Below are 16,237 nucleotides of genomic sequence, written 5' to 3' on the forward strand. Positions count from 1 at the left end.
AGAGATGGACCGGTTAGAAGAATAGAAAATTCAACAGAAAAATTATTGCGCTTTCTGTCCCATTTTAATCAATAAAAATTATTTTTTATTTTTTTAACTCATTGATAAAAATTCATTTAATGAATAATCATAAAGATTATTATAAAAAAATAATTATTTAAATATACAAATTTAAAAACATTGCAAATATTTTGAAACATTCCAAAAAGTAATAACAAATAAACAAAATAAGTATTATTTCAAAAAACTGAATGGTGAGTTTATGCATCAATTCTTGTACCAATAATGCAGAAGTAAATGCCATAGACGTGAAAGACTTGGAGTGGACAAGCAATTTTCATGAAGTCGCATTCATGGTAGACCAAATCAGTGGTGTCTTTGATTATATATATGCTTACCTTTGTTTTTATTTACCCAATTGCATGTACTTCTAAACTCATTTAAACCACTAAATCAAAATGGTTCAAATTGGCAACCAACCAATCATCAATTGTATGCTAAGTAACTTTTCGGGAAAAATTTCCAGAGAAAATTTTATTTTGAAGAGAGAGAAACAGTATAAGTGGTTGTGCTTCCATCAAAAAATATTTTGAAACTTTTTGATTCACTGGGAGATTCAATGGGTCGACTGCAAATTACATAATAAAAATATTTTAAACTTTTAGTGAAATCATTTTTTAAGAAATATAATTTAGTTTATCCCACAAGCGAAATTATTTTTTGGTCTTCTGTTTAACTATTTCGGGTGATTCTCTCTTTTCTGTATTATACACCTTTAAATTAATAATTTCTTTCATCCAAAAAATCAATTTTTACCGTTAATCAGAATTGAGAGATAAAATTTCAAAGATAAAAACACTCTTAAGCACATATGTAAAGTTTAAAAGGAAAAAATGACTTCCAAAATGAACCACAGTCCTTTTCTTTTAATTAATATATTTTTCCTCTTTATTATTTCTCTGTTCTTAGTCCAAGTCTTCTTTCGCCCAAAGCATCAGTTTATCTCTTAGACCATGAAAGACTTTATTTAGCATTTTTCATCTATTTTTTTGCTTATTATTTTTTGGTTTTCTCTTATTTTATTTTCTTTTTTAAGCTTTTTAATTTGGTTAGCGAAGGCAAACATTAATGGGTTAAAGGGTCACCTAATCCAATATCCATTTTTTTAAACGTTTCATCTATTTCCTTGTTGCTGAAGGAAATTTTTTTTGTGTTTACCTACAGCATTTGGATGTAATAGACAATAAAAGAAATTTTTCCAGCATTTAAAAACAAATTAATAAAATATTTTATTTTGCTGATTAAAAAAAAAAAATCTAATTACCCGTTGATAAACTTCTTAAATCTTTTTAACTACTTTTATTCTATACCTTCTAACCCAAAAATGATAAGAAAAAGTCCCAAAAAATTGGAAATATCAGTAATAAGAAATGATAATGATAATGAGAAATAAAATAGAAGAAGATTAGGATGAAGACCTAATAGTTTGTATTCTGTAATGGTTTTTTTGTATATTTACAGTAAAGCTATGTACATCAATTTATACAAAGAGATGAAGACTTTCTATATACAATTTAAGGAAATATGTGGTGATTCCAATATTAACGGGATCCTATTCTTAATACACATTTATGATAAATATTTTATTCCTTAATACTCCCCCTCAAGTTGGAAGGTGAAGATCATGAACCCCCAACTTGTGTCGAAGTATCAGAAAACGTTCCTTGCCCAATGCTTTCGTAAAAATATCTGCGAGTTGATATTGTGTAGGCACATACGAAGGCTTTACAATCCCAGCTTGTAATTTTTCTCGCACGATGTGGCAGTCAATTTCAATGTGCTTTGTGCGCTCATGGAAAACTGGATTTGCTGCTATGTGCAAGGCCGCCTGATTGTCACAAAGGAGTGTAGTAGGCAAATCACATGGCACTTTCAAGTCTTGTAATATATATCGTAGCCAAACAATTTCCAAACATGTATTAGCCATCGCGCGATACTCGGCTTCTGCTGATGACCTTGACACATTTGCCTGCTTCTTTGATTTCCATGAAATAATAGAAGATCCAAGGAAAATGCAATACCCAGACACTGATCTTCGAGTTATTTGACAACCTCCCCAGTCTGAGTCACAATAAGCTTTCAGTGTAAGATTATTCTTTGATGGCAATAACAATCCTTGTCCTGGTGATCCTTTAATATACTTCAAGATGCGGATTGCTGCATCCCAATGAGGTCGCCGTGGGGCTTGCATATACTGGCTTAATGTTCTTACAGAAAACACTATGTCAGGCCGAGTTACCGTGAGATAAATTAACCGCCCTACAAGGCGCCTGTATTTGGCTGGGTCTTTTAACAATTCACCATCATCCGGTGTTAGCTTTAGATGTTGTTCCATTGGGAATTTATCTGGGCGAGCACCTGTGAGTCCCGCATCCTGTAAAATATCAAGTGCATATTTTCTCTGAGACATGTAAATGCCAACTTTGGAACGTGAAAATTCAATGCCTAAGAAATATTTCAAGTCTCCTAGATCCTTGATACGAAATTGTTTCAGTAGGCATTCTTTGAGGTGTTGCATTTCTTTGAGATCATTTCCTGTTAAAAGAATGTCATCCACATAAATCAAAATAGCAGTGAATGATGAGCCATGCTGTTTTGTGAATAAAGAATAGTCTGCTTTGGATTGCTGGTATCCTGCAGATTTAATCACATGGGAAAATGTCGAAAACCATGTCCGAGAGGCCTGTTTGAGACCATACAGAGATTTGTTGAGTCGACATACAATATTCTCCCCCTGTCGACGATGCCCTGGTGGCAATTCCATGTATATAATTTCGTGCAAGTTGCCATGTAAAAAAGCATTTTGCACGTCTAACTGGTGAAGGAACCAATTTCGAGCAGCTGCGACTGTAAGGAGACATCTGAGAGTTGTGAGTTTTGCTGTTGGAGAAAATGTTTCGCAATAATCGACACCTTCAATTTGAGTGTACCCTTTTGCGACAAGGCGCGCTTTATATCTTTCAATACTACCATCTAATTTGTATTTAATTTTATATACCCATTTGCAACCGATGGGTTTGTGCCCAGCAGGTAAAGATGTCAATGTCCATGTTTGATTTAATTGTAGGGCTGTGAGTTCTTCATCCATTGCTTGCTTCCATTTTGGATCAAGGATAGCTTGAGCATAAGTGCTAGGTTCTTTGGTGCCTGTAATATTAGCAAGATATGTACTATGTGTAGGAGAAAAATGAGAATTAGAAAGATAATTTTGCATGGGATACCTGGTTCCATTTGGCCGTTCTTGGACAGCGGTTGAATGATTGGCTTGAGTTCCCACCACATAATCTTGAAGCCATGAGGGTGGTTTAGTTGTGCGGCTAGAACGACGGACATTAGGTGTGGGTTCTGCTGGAATTTCTTGGGCAGAAGAAGGAAGTAGGGCAGTTGAATTTTCAGAGTCATTGTGAAGGGTTGAAATTTCTAGTCTTGGTTCTGGTATATCAATGTCAGAGGTGGGTAAAATTATTGGTGAAGGTGGTAATGGTTTTGGAGTAATCTGTTTGTAAAAGGGAAAAATATTTTCATGGAAAGTGACGTCTCTACTTGTGAAAAAAGTTCCATTGTCTATGTCAAAGAGCTTATACCCTTTTTGATTGTGTGGGTAACCAATGAAGACACATTGTCGAGCTCGGGGATCAAATTTTTGTTTGGGTGAGACAATGGTTGCGTAGCATAAACAACCGAAAACTTTTAGGTGAGATAGAGAAGGTGGCTGATTATATAGTAGCTCAAATGGGGATTTATTTTTTAGCAGAGGTGATGGCAATCGGTTAATTATATATGCTGCAGTTAAAACACATTCCCCCCAAAATTCTAATGGTAAATGAGATTGAAATAAGAGTGCTCGTGCTGTATTTAAAATATGTCTGTGCTTACGCTCTACTACTCCATTTTGTTGAGGAGTATATACACAAGTACGTTGAAACTCAATACCATTTTTAAGAAAGAAATTGCGCATGGAAAGAAATTCTAACCCGTTGTCAACACGAACGGTTTTGATGGATGTATTGAATTGATTTTGCGCAAAAGTGATGAAGGATTCTAAGAGGGATTGTGTTTTAGATTTGTGATTCATAAGGAACAACCATGTGCACCTAGTGTAGTCATCGACAATGGTGAGAAAAAAACGTTTTCCAAAATGAGTTGGTGTTTTATGAGGGCCCCATATATCACAATGCAAAAGATTGAATGGAGAATGAGTTTTTATTGTGCTTGATGGAAAGGGTAACCTTGTCTGTTTAGCTTTAGGACAAATATCACAACAATTATGATTGAGAATTAAATTTTTATTGATAGATAACAATGATGATGCAAGTTGTAAACGCGCCGGAGAAGGATGTCCGAGACGCTTGTGCCATAAATTAGAATCAGCAGAAATTTGAAAAGCATGTGCTTGGTTCTTTTAAGGGGATATGTAATACAAGCCTTCGTGTTGTTTACCCGAGCCAATCATCTTCCCCGTAGCCAAGTCCTGCAAAATGCAACCATGTGGAAAAAGAAGAACACAACAATTTAGTTCACTGGTTATCTTGCTAGCAGATATGAGATTAAGATTAAAGGAAGGTACACAAAGGACATTTTTGAGAGTGATATCGTTATTAAGTTCAATTGTGCCTGTAGATATAATGGCAGCAGTTGAGCCTATGGGCAGGTTAATATGTGGTATGGATGATGAAGAGGTCTGCGTTAAAGATTGTGTTTCTGATGTAACATGATCAGTGGATCCACTATCCAAAATCCATGGTTTAATAAAAGCATAATTAATGGATGAATTATAAGTGGACAGACCTGTAGCGTTTACAAACGCTTCACTTTTACCAGAATCATTGTTGATCAAGGCAACAGCTCTAGCCAATTGTTGTATTTGTTCAGCAGTGAGGCCTTGCACAAGATTCCCATTGGATTCATTGCTGTCATGTGGCATTCGAGAAGATTCTGCCATATTTGCTGATGGATAGGAACCTTTTAAATTCTTTTTGCTTCGTTGTGGTTGGCCATTACGTCCATTTGAGCTCCATGTCCCTTTCTTTATTCGACACCTATCTTCCGTGTGTCCGTCTTTATCGCAGTGTGTGCAATGATACTTCAAAGTTTGACATTCATCTATGGTATGACCAGATCTATTACAATGTTCACAGAACTTACTTTTCGATTGCTTCCAGTTGGAAGTTTGGCCTTGTACTGCTGCTGCAATTGAAAAGTTTTCCCCATGGTCTGAGTTCATCTGCTGCTGTGTTTCTTCTTGTACAACAAGGGAGTATGCTTGTCGAACATTAGGCAAGGGATTCATGACTAGAATGTTGGATCTTGTTGTTTTGAATGAGTCATTCAATCCCATGAGAAATTGCATTAACTTATCTTCTTCTTTCTCAATTTGATGCTCTTTAGTTTGATTGCAGACTATGGGTGAACGATATAATTCGATTTCATCCCAAAATGCCTTGAGTTTGATGTAGTATGAAGCCACTGACATCGTTCCTTGTGACATTGTTGCTATCGCCTTTTGAATTCGAAAAATAGCTGGTGCATTCTTTTGACCGAATTGGTCGCGGAGGTCTTCCCAAACTTGACGGGCTGTCTTTGCATGAACTGTTCTTGCTGCAATTTCTGGCTCAATGGAGTGACTTAACCATGTGAGGATCAAGGAATTACATTGATTCCATAATTCGAATTCGGACGGATTTTTTTCTGGTGATGGCATTTCCAGCGTGCCATCAACAAATCCAAGTTTCTTCTTTGCTCTGAGTGCGTGAATCATCGCTATTTTCCAGGATTGATAGTTGACACCATTTAATTTAGTTGATACCAACATGTGTCCTGGTTGGTCTGAATGATGAACATAATAAGGATTGGTTGAATCCATGGCAACCAACTTTGTGGATCCTTGCTCTGATACCATAATAAGAAATGATAATGATAATGAGAAATAAAATAGAAGAAGATTAGGATGAAGACCTAATAGTTTGTATTCTGTAATGGTTTTTTTTGTATATTTACAGTAAAGCTATGTACATCAATTTATACAAAGAGATGAAGACTTTCTATATACAATTTAAGGAAATATGTGGTGATTCCAATATTAACAGGATCCTATTCTTAATACACATTTATGATAAATATTTTATTCCTTAATAATCAGTTCTAAAAATTTTACGCGTCAATTCGGAGCAAGGAACCCACAACTGTTTCATCACTAAAAGTGATGTGATTAGTTTTTCTGATGCAGAAGGGTCTTGTTTTTACTCCGTGATGAATAGCTCTTATGACAGTTAAAGTAAGGATCTTGTCTGCATAGTTGCACATAAAATTAGCTTTGTAATTTTGAGGTTGTTGAGATCTATCCTTCCATGGTGTTGGGTTCTCCAATGTGATTTCCCGAAATCAATGAGAGTTGGGCTTTTCAGGGCGTAGATGATGTGGGCATTTTATGCACACATTTTTGGGCCATAGTTCCTATAGTATAGCATCTAAATGATACAATCTCACTCGGCTCATTTCGCCAAGTGCACCATATTTTATAATCCTTGTCATGTTTCTTTTGAATAGGTGAAAATATAAAGTGCTTACAGCTGAAAAAGGACCAAAACGAGTAAATCCCAAAAGCCAGGAACTAAGCTGCAGATTAACAGAGGCACCCAAAAACAGCCAGTAGCTATCCCTCAAGATACGTCCCAAAAGGCTGTCATTCAAATGAAAAAGCTAAGCCCATGCATCAAGAATACAGTAATTGAATGTCTTAGAAAATGTTTCTAACCACAAATATTTGAAAACATATATAGAGCATTAATTGCTAATTAACAATTGTTAAAAGCTGAAAACAAAAAAATTATATCAGCCAATCCTTGAGCCAAACACACCCGTAGTTGAACTACTTGTATCAAAATCAGTTGATGAAGTTGAGTCTAGCTGAGGTCCGTCGGCAATATCAACACATTGGGCAGGGAAAAAAGATACATCAGGATGGACTGTTTCACCATCAGGACTGATTCCCATATTCTCAGCTTCTGCATCCTCTTGCAGCTTCAGTGCAAACTCAAGTTCTTCCATAACATCTCTCATATTGGGCCGTTCAATTCCTTTGCTATGAATGCAACTGAATGCGATCTCCACAAATTTTTTTAAACACCGTGGAGCTATCTTCCCCTTCAAATAAGGATCAATTATTTGATAAATGTTTCCATTTTGAATGCATTTTTCAACCCAGATGGCTAAGTTCATATGTTCTTCCACCAAATTTCGATCAAGCGGCTTCAGAGCACACAAGACTTCAAATAATACTACACCAAATGAGTACACATCAGATGTTTCTGTTAATATTTGGTATCTTGCATATTCTGGATCTAAATAACCCCAAGTTCCCTTCACTATAGTAGTACTGACCTCCTGTTTGAAAGCTGCTTTGGATAATCCGAAATCTGAAACTTTTGCAATCCAGTTTTCATCTAGCAAAATATTAGTTGTCTTCACGTCTCGATGGATAATGGTATGCGTGAACTCGGAATGAAGATAATGCAATCCGCGTGCTGCACCTATGCATATGTGAAGCCTTTTTTTCCACGGAAGAGGATCATTGTTTATTTCATGTAAATGTTCTCCAAGTGTGCCGTTGATAAGGTAATCATAGATGAGAATCATTTCACCTTCATCAATGCAATATCCGATCAAAGATACGAGATTGACATGGCGGACTTGTGACAATATCTCTATTTCTGTCGTGAATTCGGGAGTCCCTTGCTTTGATGATGAATCTAGCCGTTTGATAGCGACTGTGATGGATTCATTATCTATATATCCTTTATATACATTACCAAATCCTCCAGAACCTATAAAGTTTTGATCGTCAAAATTTCTGGTAGCTTCTTTGATTTTGAGAATTGTAAATCTACGGCAACGCTCTGTTGGCAATGGTGAAGCAATTGTCGTGGACTTATTAGATTTGTACGAAAATGGGGCCCAAAAAGAAATATGGTCGATCGTAGGAGAGTCCTTAACTTTCCTCCTCTGATTAAAAACAAAGAGACAAACAATAAAAGCAAGAAATAACACTCAACCAAATACTGGTCCAATTAAAATTGTTACTTTCTTTACGTTTTTGCTTTTTGTTCTTTCTAATAATTTTGGTTGCTGTTCTGGTTTTTGCTGGACTGGTGGTGTCTGAACTGGTATTGGTTCAGAGTTTGGCCCTGCTAAACTACCCTTTGAATTATTCAACTTGAATATCTCCAAACCGTTCAAGATTGCGTCAGCAAACTCCTGCACATCAGATGGGTGTAAAGCGAGCCATAAGTCCTGCTTCCTAGGGACTCCAGCTGGAACCCATACAACGTAGTCTTTGTACACTGGAATACCGTTACCACCACTCCAGTATATTACATCTGCTTGAGGTACCGCTGTTTGATTATTGATGAATATGGAGAATACCAGTTGAAACGCACCGGTAACCTCTACTGGAGTCTCACAAAAGTGGAGACGAACAAGATAGTTGAATCTAGTATCAATGGGGTGTTGTGCGGTGCCCACTCAAATGGGACCCACAATAAATTTGAAAGGAAAATAAATTGAAAAAGAAAAAGAAAAAACAACACGTTTTGATTTATTTTCAAAGGTTTGCAGCCAAACAGTCAAAGGTTGGCATGCCAACCTGATTGTCGTGCATTGGTAATGCACGACTCTCTTAAATTCTCTTTGAATCCTCTCCTATAAAGAGAGGATATGAGCCAAGGCTCAATGCACCCAGAACACACCGAAACGAGAGAGAAAATGTAGCGAGAGAGTGTTACCGTTTTAGGATGGGTTGGGAGAGAAAACATAGTGAGGATTATTTTAGGGTGTTTTTGGGAAACACTTTGTGTGTCACTATTTTTGTATTACTCTCTTTGTACCTACTATTGTTTTAATAGTGGAAGAATGATTCGGAGTTTGTACCGTGGCCGTAGCCCTAAAAGAGTTGAGGGTGAACCACGTAAATTTCTGTGTGTCCCATTTCTATTTTTCCACTGCCGTAATTATTTTCTCTTAATTGGTTGAAAGGGCCCAATAAGTGGTATCAGAGCTGATTTCCTAACAAGTGGTATCAGAGCCGAAGGTTTCGGCAGGTCCAGCCGGTCAGATAGCGGTACCGGATCCGTGGATATATTTTGAAAATGAATATACCACGATGAAGAGAAAATTACGCCGAGTCCATTGGTATTGTCCGCTCGGAAAGACGTTGCAGAATCGACTGAGTGATGAATAGTAAAATAGTAACTCGCGTTGATGGTGAATAGTTACTATTGGCGTTATGTTGCTGAGCCTGTCACTGTTAAGCCCAGTACTATTCACGTATAGTACTATTCACGCATAGTACTATTCATGTATACAGTTACTATTCATGATCACTATTCACGTATACTACTGTTCACGTATACGATTTATGTTGGTGATGATATTCTGCGCAAGTCAAAATGGACAAGCAAAATGATCAGTCTAAATGGCGAAAATTACCATATATGGAGAAATGAGAGATCTCCTTATGGTAATCAAAATGTGTTTACCTGTGTTTAGTTGAACTAAACCGGAAGAGAAGACTGATGAGAAATGGGTTTTTTGAGCATGCGTCCAAATCTCAGTTGTAGATTTGATGATGAAGGTTTCTGTAGCACCTTCAGAAATGGTCAGTGGAGGCTCACAAAAGGTTCATTTGTAGTAGCTAAAGACCAAAAGCTGTACGTGATGCATGCGAAACTCTCCCAAGACACTTTGAGTGTAGCGGAGAATGACAGTACAGTTGAATTGTGGCATAAACGACTACGCCACATGAGTAAGAAAACTCTGGCAAGAAAGAACGTACTACCTGGATTGCATGAAGTTCACCTAGAAAAGTGTCCTGATTGTATGGCGGGAAAGCTCAACAGAGTAGCTTTCAAGATTACCCCTCCTTCTAGAATGAAGAATGTATTAGATCTAATTCATTCAGATTTGTGTGGACCATTGACGATGTCATATGGAGGAAATCGATATTTTGTGATATTTATCGATGACCATTCTAGGAAGACCTGGGTATGCACAATGAAGTCTTCTAAACCTGGTTGAGAGATAGACAGGCAAGAAGCTAAAGTATATCAGGACAGATAATGGTGGAGAATACACTGGGCCATTTGATGCTTTCTGCAAAGAGCATGACATTCGACATCAAACAACACCTTCCAAGACGCCGCAATTGAACAGTTTGGCTGAGAGGATGAACAGAACTTTGATGGAGAGAGTTAGATGTTTACTCTCACATGCAAAGTTGTCTAAAAAATTTGGGGTGAAGCGTTACTCACAGCAGTTCGCTGTTCACTATGTTTCCCTCTACAGTATGATACTCCAGAGAGAGTATGGTTAGGAAAGGATGTTTCCTATGATCAGAAGCGGGTGTTTGATTGCAAAGCCTTCATACATGTCCCAAAGGATGAACGGTTTAAGCTTGATGTCAAGACTTGACAGTGTGTATTCATTGGTTATCGCCAAGACCAATGTGGCTATAAAGTTTTATGACCCAATCCAGAAGACGATTAGAAGAAATCGTGATGCTGTATTTGTTGAAGATCAGACTATTGAAGATATTAAAGCAGAGTGCCAATAGATCTGATGAAGACTCAACAGACATACAGAGAGTCCCTCCAATAGAATGCAGACGAATTGGAGATGAAGAAGATGTTCCACAAGAACAAGTGCCAGAGTTAGAAAATCCAGAAGTTCCTAATGAAAATGAACCAGATGAAGATTATGGTGTTCATGTTCAGCCACCAGCTCCAGAAGGTTCTCAAACATTAAGAAGATCTAGTAGAGTTTGACAACCATCTACTAGATATCCAGTCAAAGAGTATGTATTGACGACTGACGGGGGAGAATGTGAAAGCTTTGAAGAAGCTATGGGAAATGAACACAAGAGGAACTGGATTGAAGCCATGCAAGATGAAATGAAGTCCTTGCATGAGTATGAAACATTTGAGCTGGTGAAGTTGCCTAAAGGCAAGGAAGCTTTGAAGAACAAGTGGGTGTTCAAGATCAAGCAGGAAGAACACAGCTCCCAACCACGAGTCAAAGCTAGAATGGTTGTGAAAATGACATCTATTCGGACAGTGCTCGAAACGGCCGCCAGTTTTGAACTGGAAATCGAGCAAATGGATGGAAAGATGACCTTCCTAAATGGAGATTTGGAAGAAGAAATATACATGGAGCAGTCAGAGGGTTTAGAAAAAGAGGATTGTGTTTGCAAACTGAAGAAGAGCCTGTACGGCTTGAAGCAAGCACTGAGACAGTGGTACAAGAAGTTTGAGTCTGTTATGGGGGAGCAAGGCTACAGAAAGACTACTTCAGATCACTATGAAGAAATTCTCTGATGATGACTACATTGTTTTTGCTCTATGTGGTTGACTGTTGGTCAGAATTCTAGTTTGAAGAAATCTAGTAAGTCTTTGCATGAAAGACTCAGGACCAGCAAAGCAAATTCTTGGCATGAAGATCGAAGAGCCAAGAAATTATGGTTGTCACAGGAGAAGTATGTTGAGAAAGTACTTCAAAGGTTTAGACTGGAGAATGCTAAAGCGGTTAGTTGTCCTCTTACTAATCACTTTAAATTGAGTTCTAAACAGTGCCCTTCTACGGATGGAGAGAAGGAAGAAACGGAAAAAGATCTGCAGGTGGTGCCTTGTGTCGAAAGTCTTCCCGACAAAAGGAGATCGGGCGGCGTGTCCCGCAAAGTTGTAGCGGCGGTACAAGATGGTGGGCAGATCTAATAGATTATAGCTGCAGGGGGAGCCATGTCGTGACAATCAAAGCGCAATTCACCTTGAAAAGAATTCCTCCTTCCATTCTATCACTAGATCAGGGATGTGTTGGAGATGAAGCTGTTATAGCTTGAGAAGATCCATACAGAAGAAAATGGATCAGTCATGTTGACGAAGATTCTTTCAAAGGAGAAGATCGAATACTGTCGGATAGCTGCAGGGGAGATGATGGCTAATGTCTCCACTTGAGTGTGCAGGGGGAGATTTGTTGTGCGGTGCCCACTCAAGTGGGACCCACAATAAATTTGAAAGGAAAATAAATTGAAAAAGAAAAAGAAAAAACAACACGTTTTGATTTATTTTCAAAGGTTGGCAGCCAACCATTCAAAGGTTGGCATGCCTTTTGACAAACCTGAGTGTCGTGCATTGGTAATGCACGACTCTCTTAAATTCTCTTTGAATCCTCTCCTATAAATAGAGGATATGAGCCAAGGCTCAATGCACACAGAACACACCAGAAACGAGAGAGAAAATGTAGCGAGAGAGTGTTACCGTTTTAGGATGGGTTCCTAAAACGAGGGAGAGAAAAAATAGTGAGGATTATTTTGGGGTGTTTTTGAGAAACACTTTGTGTGCCACTATTTTTGTATTACTCTCTTTGTACCTACTATTGTTTTAATAGTGGAAGAATGATTCGGAGTTTGTCCCGTGGACGTAGCCCTAAAAGAGTTGAGGGTGAACCACGTAAATTTCTGTGTGTCCCATTTCTATTTTTCCGCTGCCGTAATTATTTTCTCTTAATTGGTTGAAAGGGCCCAATAAGTGGTATCAGAGCTGATACCCAACAACTGGTATCAGAGCTGATTTCCTAACATGGGGAATATCCAAGTGAGATTGTATTTAATGTTAACTTTTTTTCGAGGACCCATTGAACGCATAGTACTATATACCAATTCAGGAGCAACCCAAGCGGGAGTACTCTTTGTATAATTTGCGGAATTCCTTGTCAAGAATGGATATGTTATGGCACTAGCAGACTCCAGTTTATTTGTAAAAGATCGGGAAGGAAGACTAGCTATATTGCTAGTATACGTTGATGATTTAATAGTCACTGGCGACAACATCGAAGAGATTCAACTCCTCCGAGAGAATTTGGCTACTTGTTTCAAAATGAAAGAGCTAGGAAAGCTCAAGCATTTTCTTGGATTAGAGATAGAAGAAGCCAAGGAAGGTTTGTTCCTCGGACAACAGAAGTATGCAAGAGATCTACTGAAGAGGTTTGGAATGATGGAGTACAAGCCGATATCTACTCCAATGGATGCTAATGTCAAGCTGTGTGCTCATGAAGGGAATGACGAAGATGCTACTATGTATAGACAACTAGTGGGAAGCCTAATCTATCTCACTATGACACAGCCGGACATTTCCTTTGCAGTTGGAGTAGTCAGCCGATTTATGCAGAAGCCTAAGAAACCTCACTTGGAAGCAGTTCGAAGAATATTGAGATATGTCAAAAGTACAATCGATTATGGGATCTTTTATAAGAGAGGTGAAATTATCAAGTTGGAAGGATATTGCGATGCTGATTATGCAGGAGATCATGACACTCGGCGCTCGACAACAGGCTATGCATTTAGTCTTGATTCAGGAGTAATCTCTTGGTGCAGCAAGAGACAACCTACAGTGTCACTGTCCACAACAGAAGCTGAGTATCGGGCAGCAGCAACAGCAGCTCAGGAAAGTGTTTGGTTGTCACAGCTTATGAACGATTTGCATCAACCCATCGACTATCCAATTCCATTAAATTGCGATAATCGTTCAGCTATACAAATGGCTGAGAATCCGGTGTTTCATGCAAGAACAAAACACGTGGAGGTTCACTATCACTTTATCAGAGAGAAGGTTCTAAAGGAGAGATTAGAATGAAATATATCAAGACGGAGGATCAACCAGCAGATATCTTTACAAAGAGTTTAAACACAAATAAATATGAAGATTTTTGCCAACAGTTGGGAATGATGAAGAAGGAGAAATTAATCGTTGAGGGAGAGTATTAAAATATCACCGATTAATTTAGTAAAGACAACCATCAAAATGGGCTGCCACAATAACTTGGCAAGCTTCAAGCCCAAAGGTAGAAACCCAAGCCCAAAGATGGATGATCCAAGCCCACATTCTAGAATACTCCATAATTCTCCACACATGAGATGTAATGAAAATATCTTACCTAACTCTAGAATGTTCCTTGTAATCTAGACCGTCCATTTTTGTAAACAAATCTTAGCCGTACATTGAGGAGGTGGAAATGACTATAAATACCACATTCCTCTCAATTGTAAGAACCAAACAAACCAAGCAAGCACCAAACAAAAACCAAGTAAGTAATCCTTTCCTTAAGCTTTGTAAATGTTTGCTTCCTATTAATACAATTATATTTGGTGTTTTGTGTTAGTATTATTTTGGTTGCCTTTCCCGTTAATATTCTTGGTGTTATAAATTATTAATCAATCTTGGAGTTTATTACTACACTTATATCCAACAAGTGGTATCAGAGCATTAATCCCAACATAATTTATCTTAACCTTAGAAATAGACGTCACTCCAAATGCAGCACCAAAAATGTAATTAGAGTCTTGAACCCATTTCTTGTACATTCCGGTGTCACCTGAACCGTCAATATCCCGTCCTCCAACATTTAACCGATAAACAGTCTCAAGAGCGATTGTATTATCCAAATAGAAGGGATAGTCAATGCCAACATTTGTCAGCGGGCTATCATTTCCGTGTATATAAAGACTGTCTAGCATGGAAACGATTTCAATACCATTTATGAAGGCAAAAGATTTCAGAGATGGATTAAAAGTTACGTTAAGCATCTGTTTTTCCTAAATAGTAACGACAAACTCTTTCACAATGGCAGCGACTGGAAGCTCTATAGCTGTCACCGTAAGAAAAGCACTAAAGTTGCTTAGAAGTGTGTAGTCATTGGCTTCAATGGAAAAGAAGGATTTGGATATATCAAGATTGGAGTAAGTAGCCGGATAGAAGTAGAGGCGAATAAATTTTGAGCCAAATGAGACAGGAAAGCTGTAGGTGAATTTGGATAGAAAAATACGAGCTGTCATGTAAGGGACTTGGGTTACAGATGCATCTTGTCGGGAGGCTTTGAAAGCAAATGATGAGTTCAGAGAGTTAGAGGTACCGAATTTGGATCGGGAATCGCTAATCCAATTTCGGCCGTCGGGTGATGTTGTGAGAGAGGACGCACCACAGTTGAGAAGGATAATGTCTGTTGGAGTATATGGCGGCAAGCTGTGAACGGCTGTGATGCAAGGGAGAAGGATTATGAAGAGAGATGCAACAGAAATGAATTTTGTCAAGATAAGAGAGAGTGAGGCAATTATGAAGCCCATGGATAGTGTGAAATTTAATATTTTTTAGATCCAACTGATTGTTTATGGCGATCGGCAACGATAGGAATAAAGGAAAGAAGTTTACATCAACTTTCCATTAAAAAAAATGGAAATTAAATTTTCTAATGGAAATTTCATGTAAACTTCTTTCCATTAAAAAAAAAAATTAGAAAATTTTAATTTCCATATGTTCCAAATACTTATAAAGGTTTAGGGGTATAGGAAAAATACTTGCACTAATCTAATACTTCAGTGCCATTAATTAATTATGTGATAAATATATGAGAAAATATACAATATATAGACATAATGACAATATAATATACCAATTCTCTCCTGACTGTGCATGTGGTGATATTCCTGTATTTGCACTAGTTAAATAAAAATTAGATTGAAGTGATAAAAAATTGTAATAATTTTTTATCAAGAAAAATTACAATAAATGCTTGATTTTTTATCATAATAAAACTGGATATAATTTATTATTCAATCAGAGAATATAATTCATCACCGGCACACACATCGTTTTCTTTTATCTAAATTACTGAAGTCCGAAGCTCTATGTCCTTCTCAGAGCTTTTGCAACATGTATACCAAAGTCTCTTTTTTCTTGTTTTGAAGAACTGTTAATTGTTAATTTAAAAAGCATTTTTGGGAGTCAGCAAAGACTTGAACAAGTCTTCAATATTGACAAGTTTTGGCACTGATAGAGATTTTCGCAAGTGTACGAAATCGCTACAAGTAATATATGATGAGTAGAGTATCGTATCCACAGGGATTGTAATCCAAGTACCAAAATTATGTTATCTTATTATTATTTAAACGATAAATGAGAAAATTGTTTATAGAAATTAAATTCAACAAGTAAAAATAAGAAGTTAAGCAAGCAATTATTGATTAAAGAAATCAAGGAAGTAAAACTACTAGGGGTTTTGATTTCACTTAACTCTATCCAATTTATTTCATTAGTTCATTGATCAATTTAATTATTCAAGTAGGGGAAACAACCCA

The 16,237-nt window shown here is 37.4% G+C and overlaps 1 protein-coding gene and 1 pseudogene across 1 annotated transcript; both read right to left on the minus strand.

Moving 5' to 3' along the window:
* Positions 1-1,663: 1,663 nt before the first annotated feature.
* LOC149497119 (uncharacterized) lies at positions 1,664-6,141 on the minus strand. Its single transcript, XM_089720013.1, has 6 exons — positions 5,659-6,141; positions 4,475-5,541; positions 2,974-3,556; positions 2,823-2,907; positions 2,362-2,741; positions 1,664-2,112 (listed from the first exon to the last, which is right to left on the minus strand). The coding sequence occupies exons 1-6, from the start codon at positions 5,957-5,959 to the stop codon at positions 1,664-1,666; spliced, it is 2,865 nt and encodes a 954-aa protein (XP_089576139.1). The 5' UTR covers positions 5,960-6,141.
* Positions 6,142-6,573: 432 nt separating this feature from the next.
* On the minus strand, positions 6,574-15,358 carry LOC149497120 (receptor-like protein kinase FERONIA pseudogene; annotated as a pseudogene).
* Between the last annotated feature and the right edge of the window lie 879 nt (positions 15,359-16,237).

This window comes from Jatropha curcas, chromosome 4, assembly GCF_041381405.1.
Source record: "Jatropha curcas cultivar XTBG-Jc1 chromosome 4, XTBG_Jcur_1.0, whole genome shotgun sequence".
Lineage (NCBI taxonomy): Eukaryota > Viridiplantae > Streptophyta > Magnoliopsida > Malpighiales > Euphorbiaceae > Jatropha > Jatropha curcas.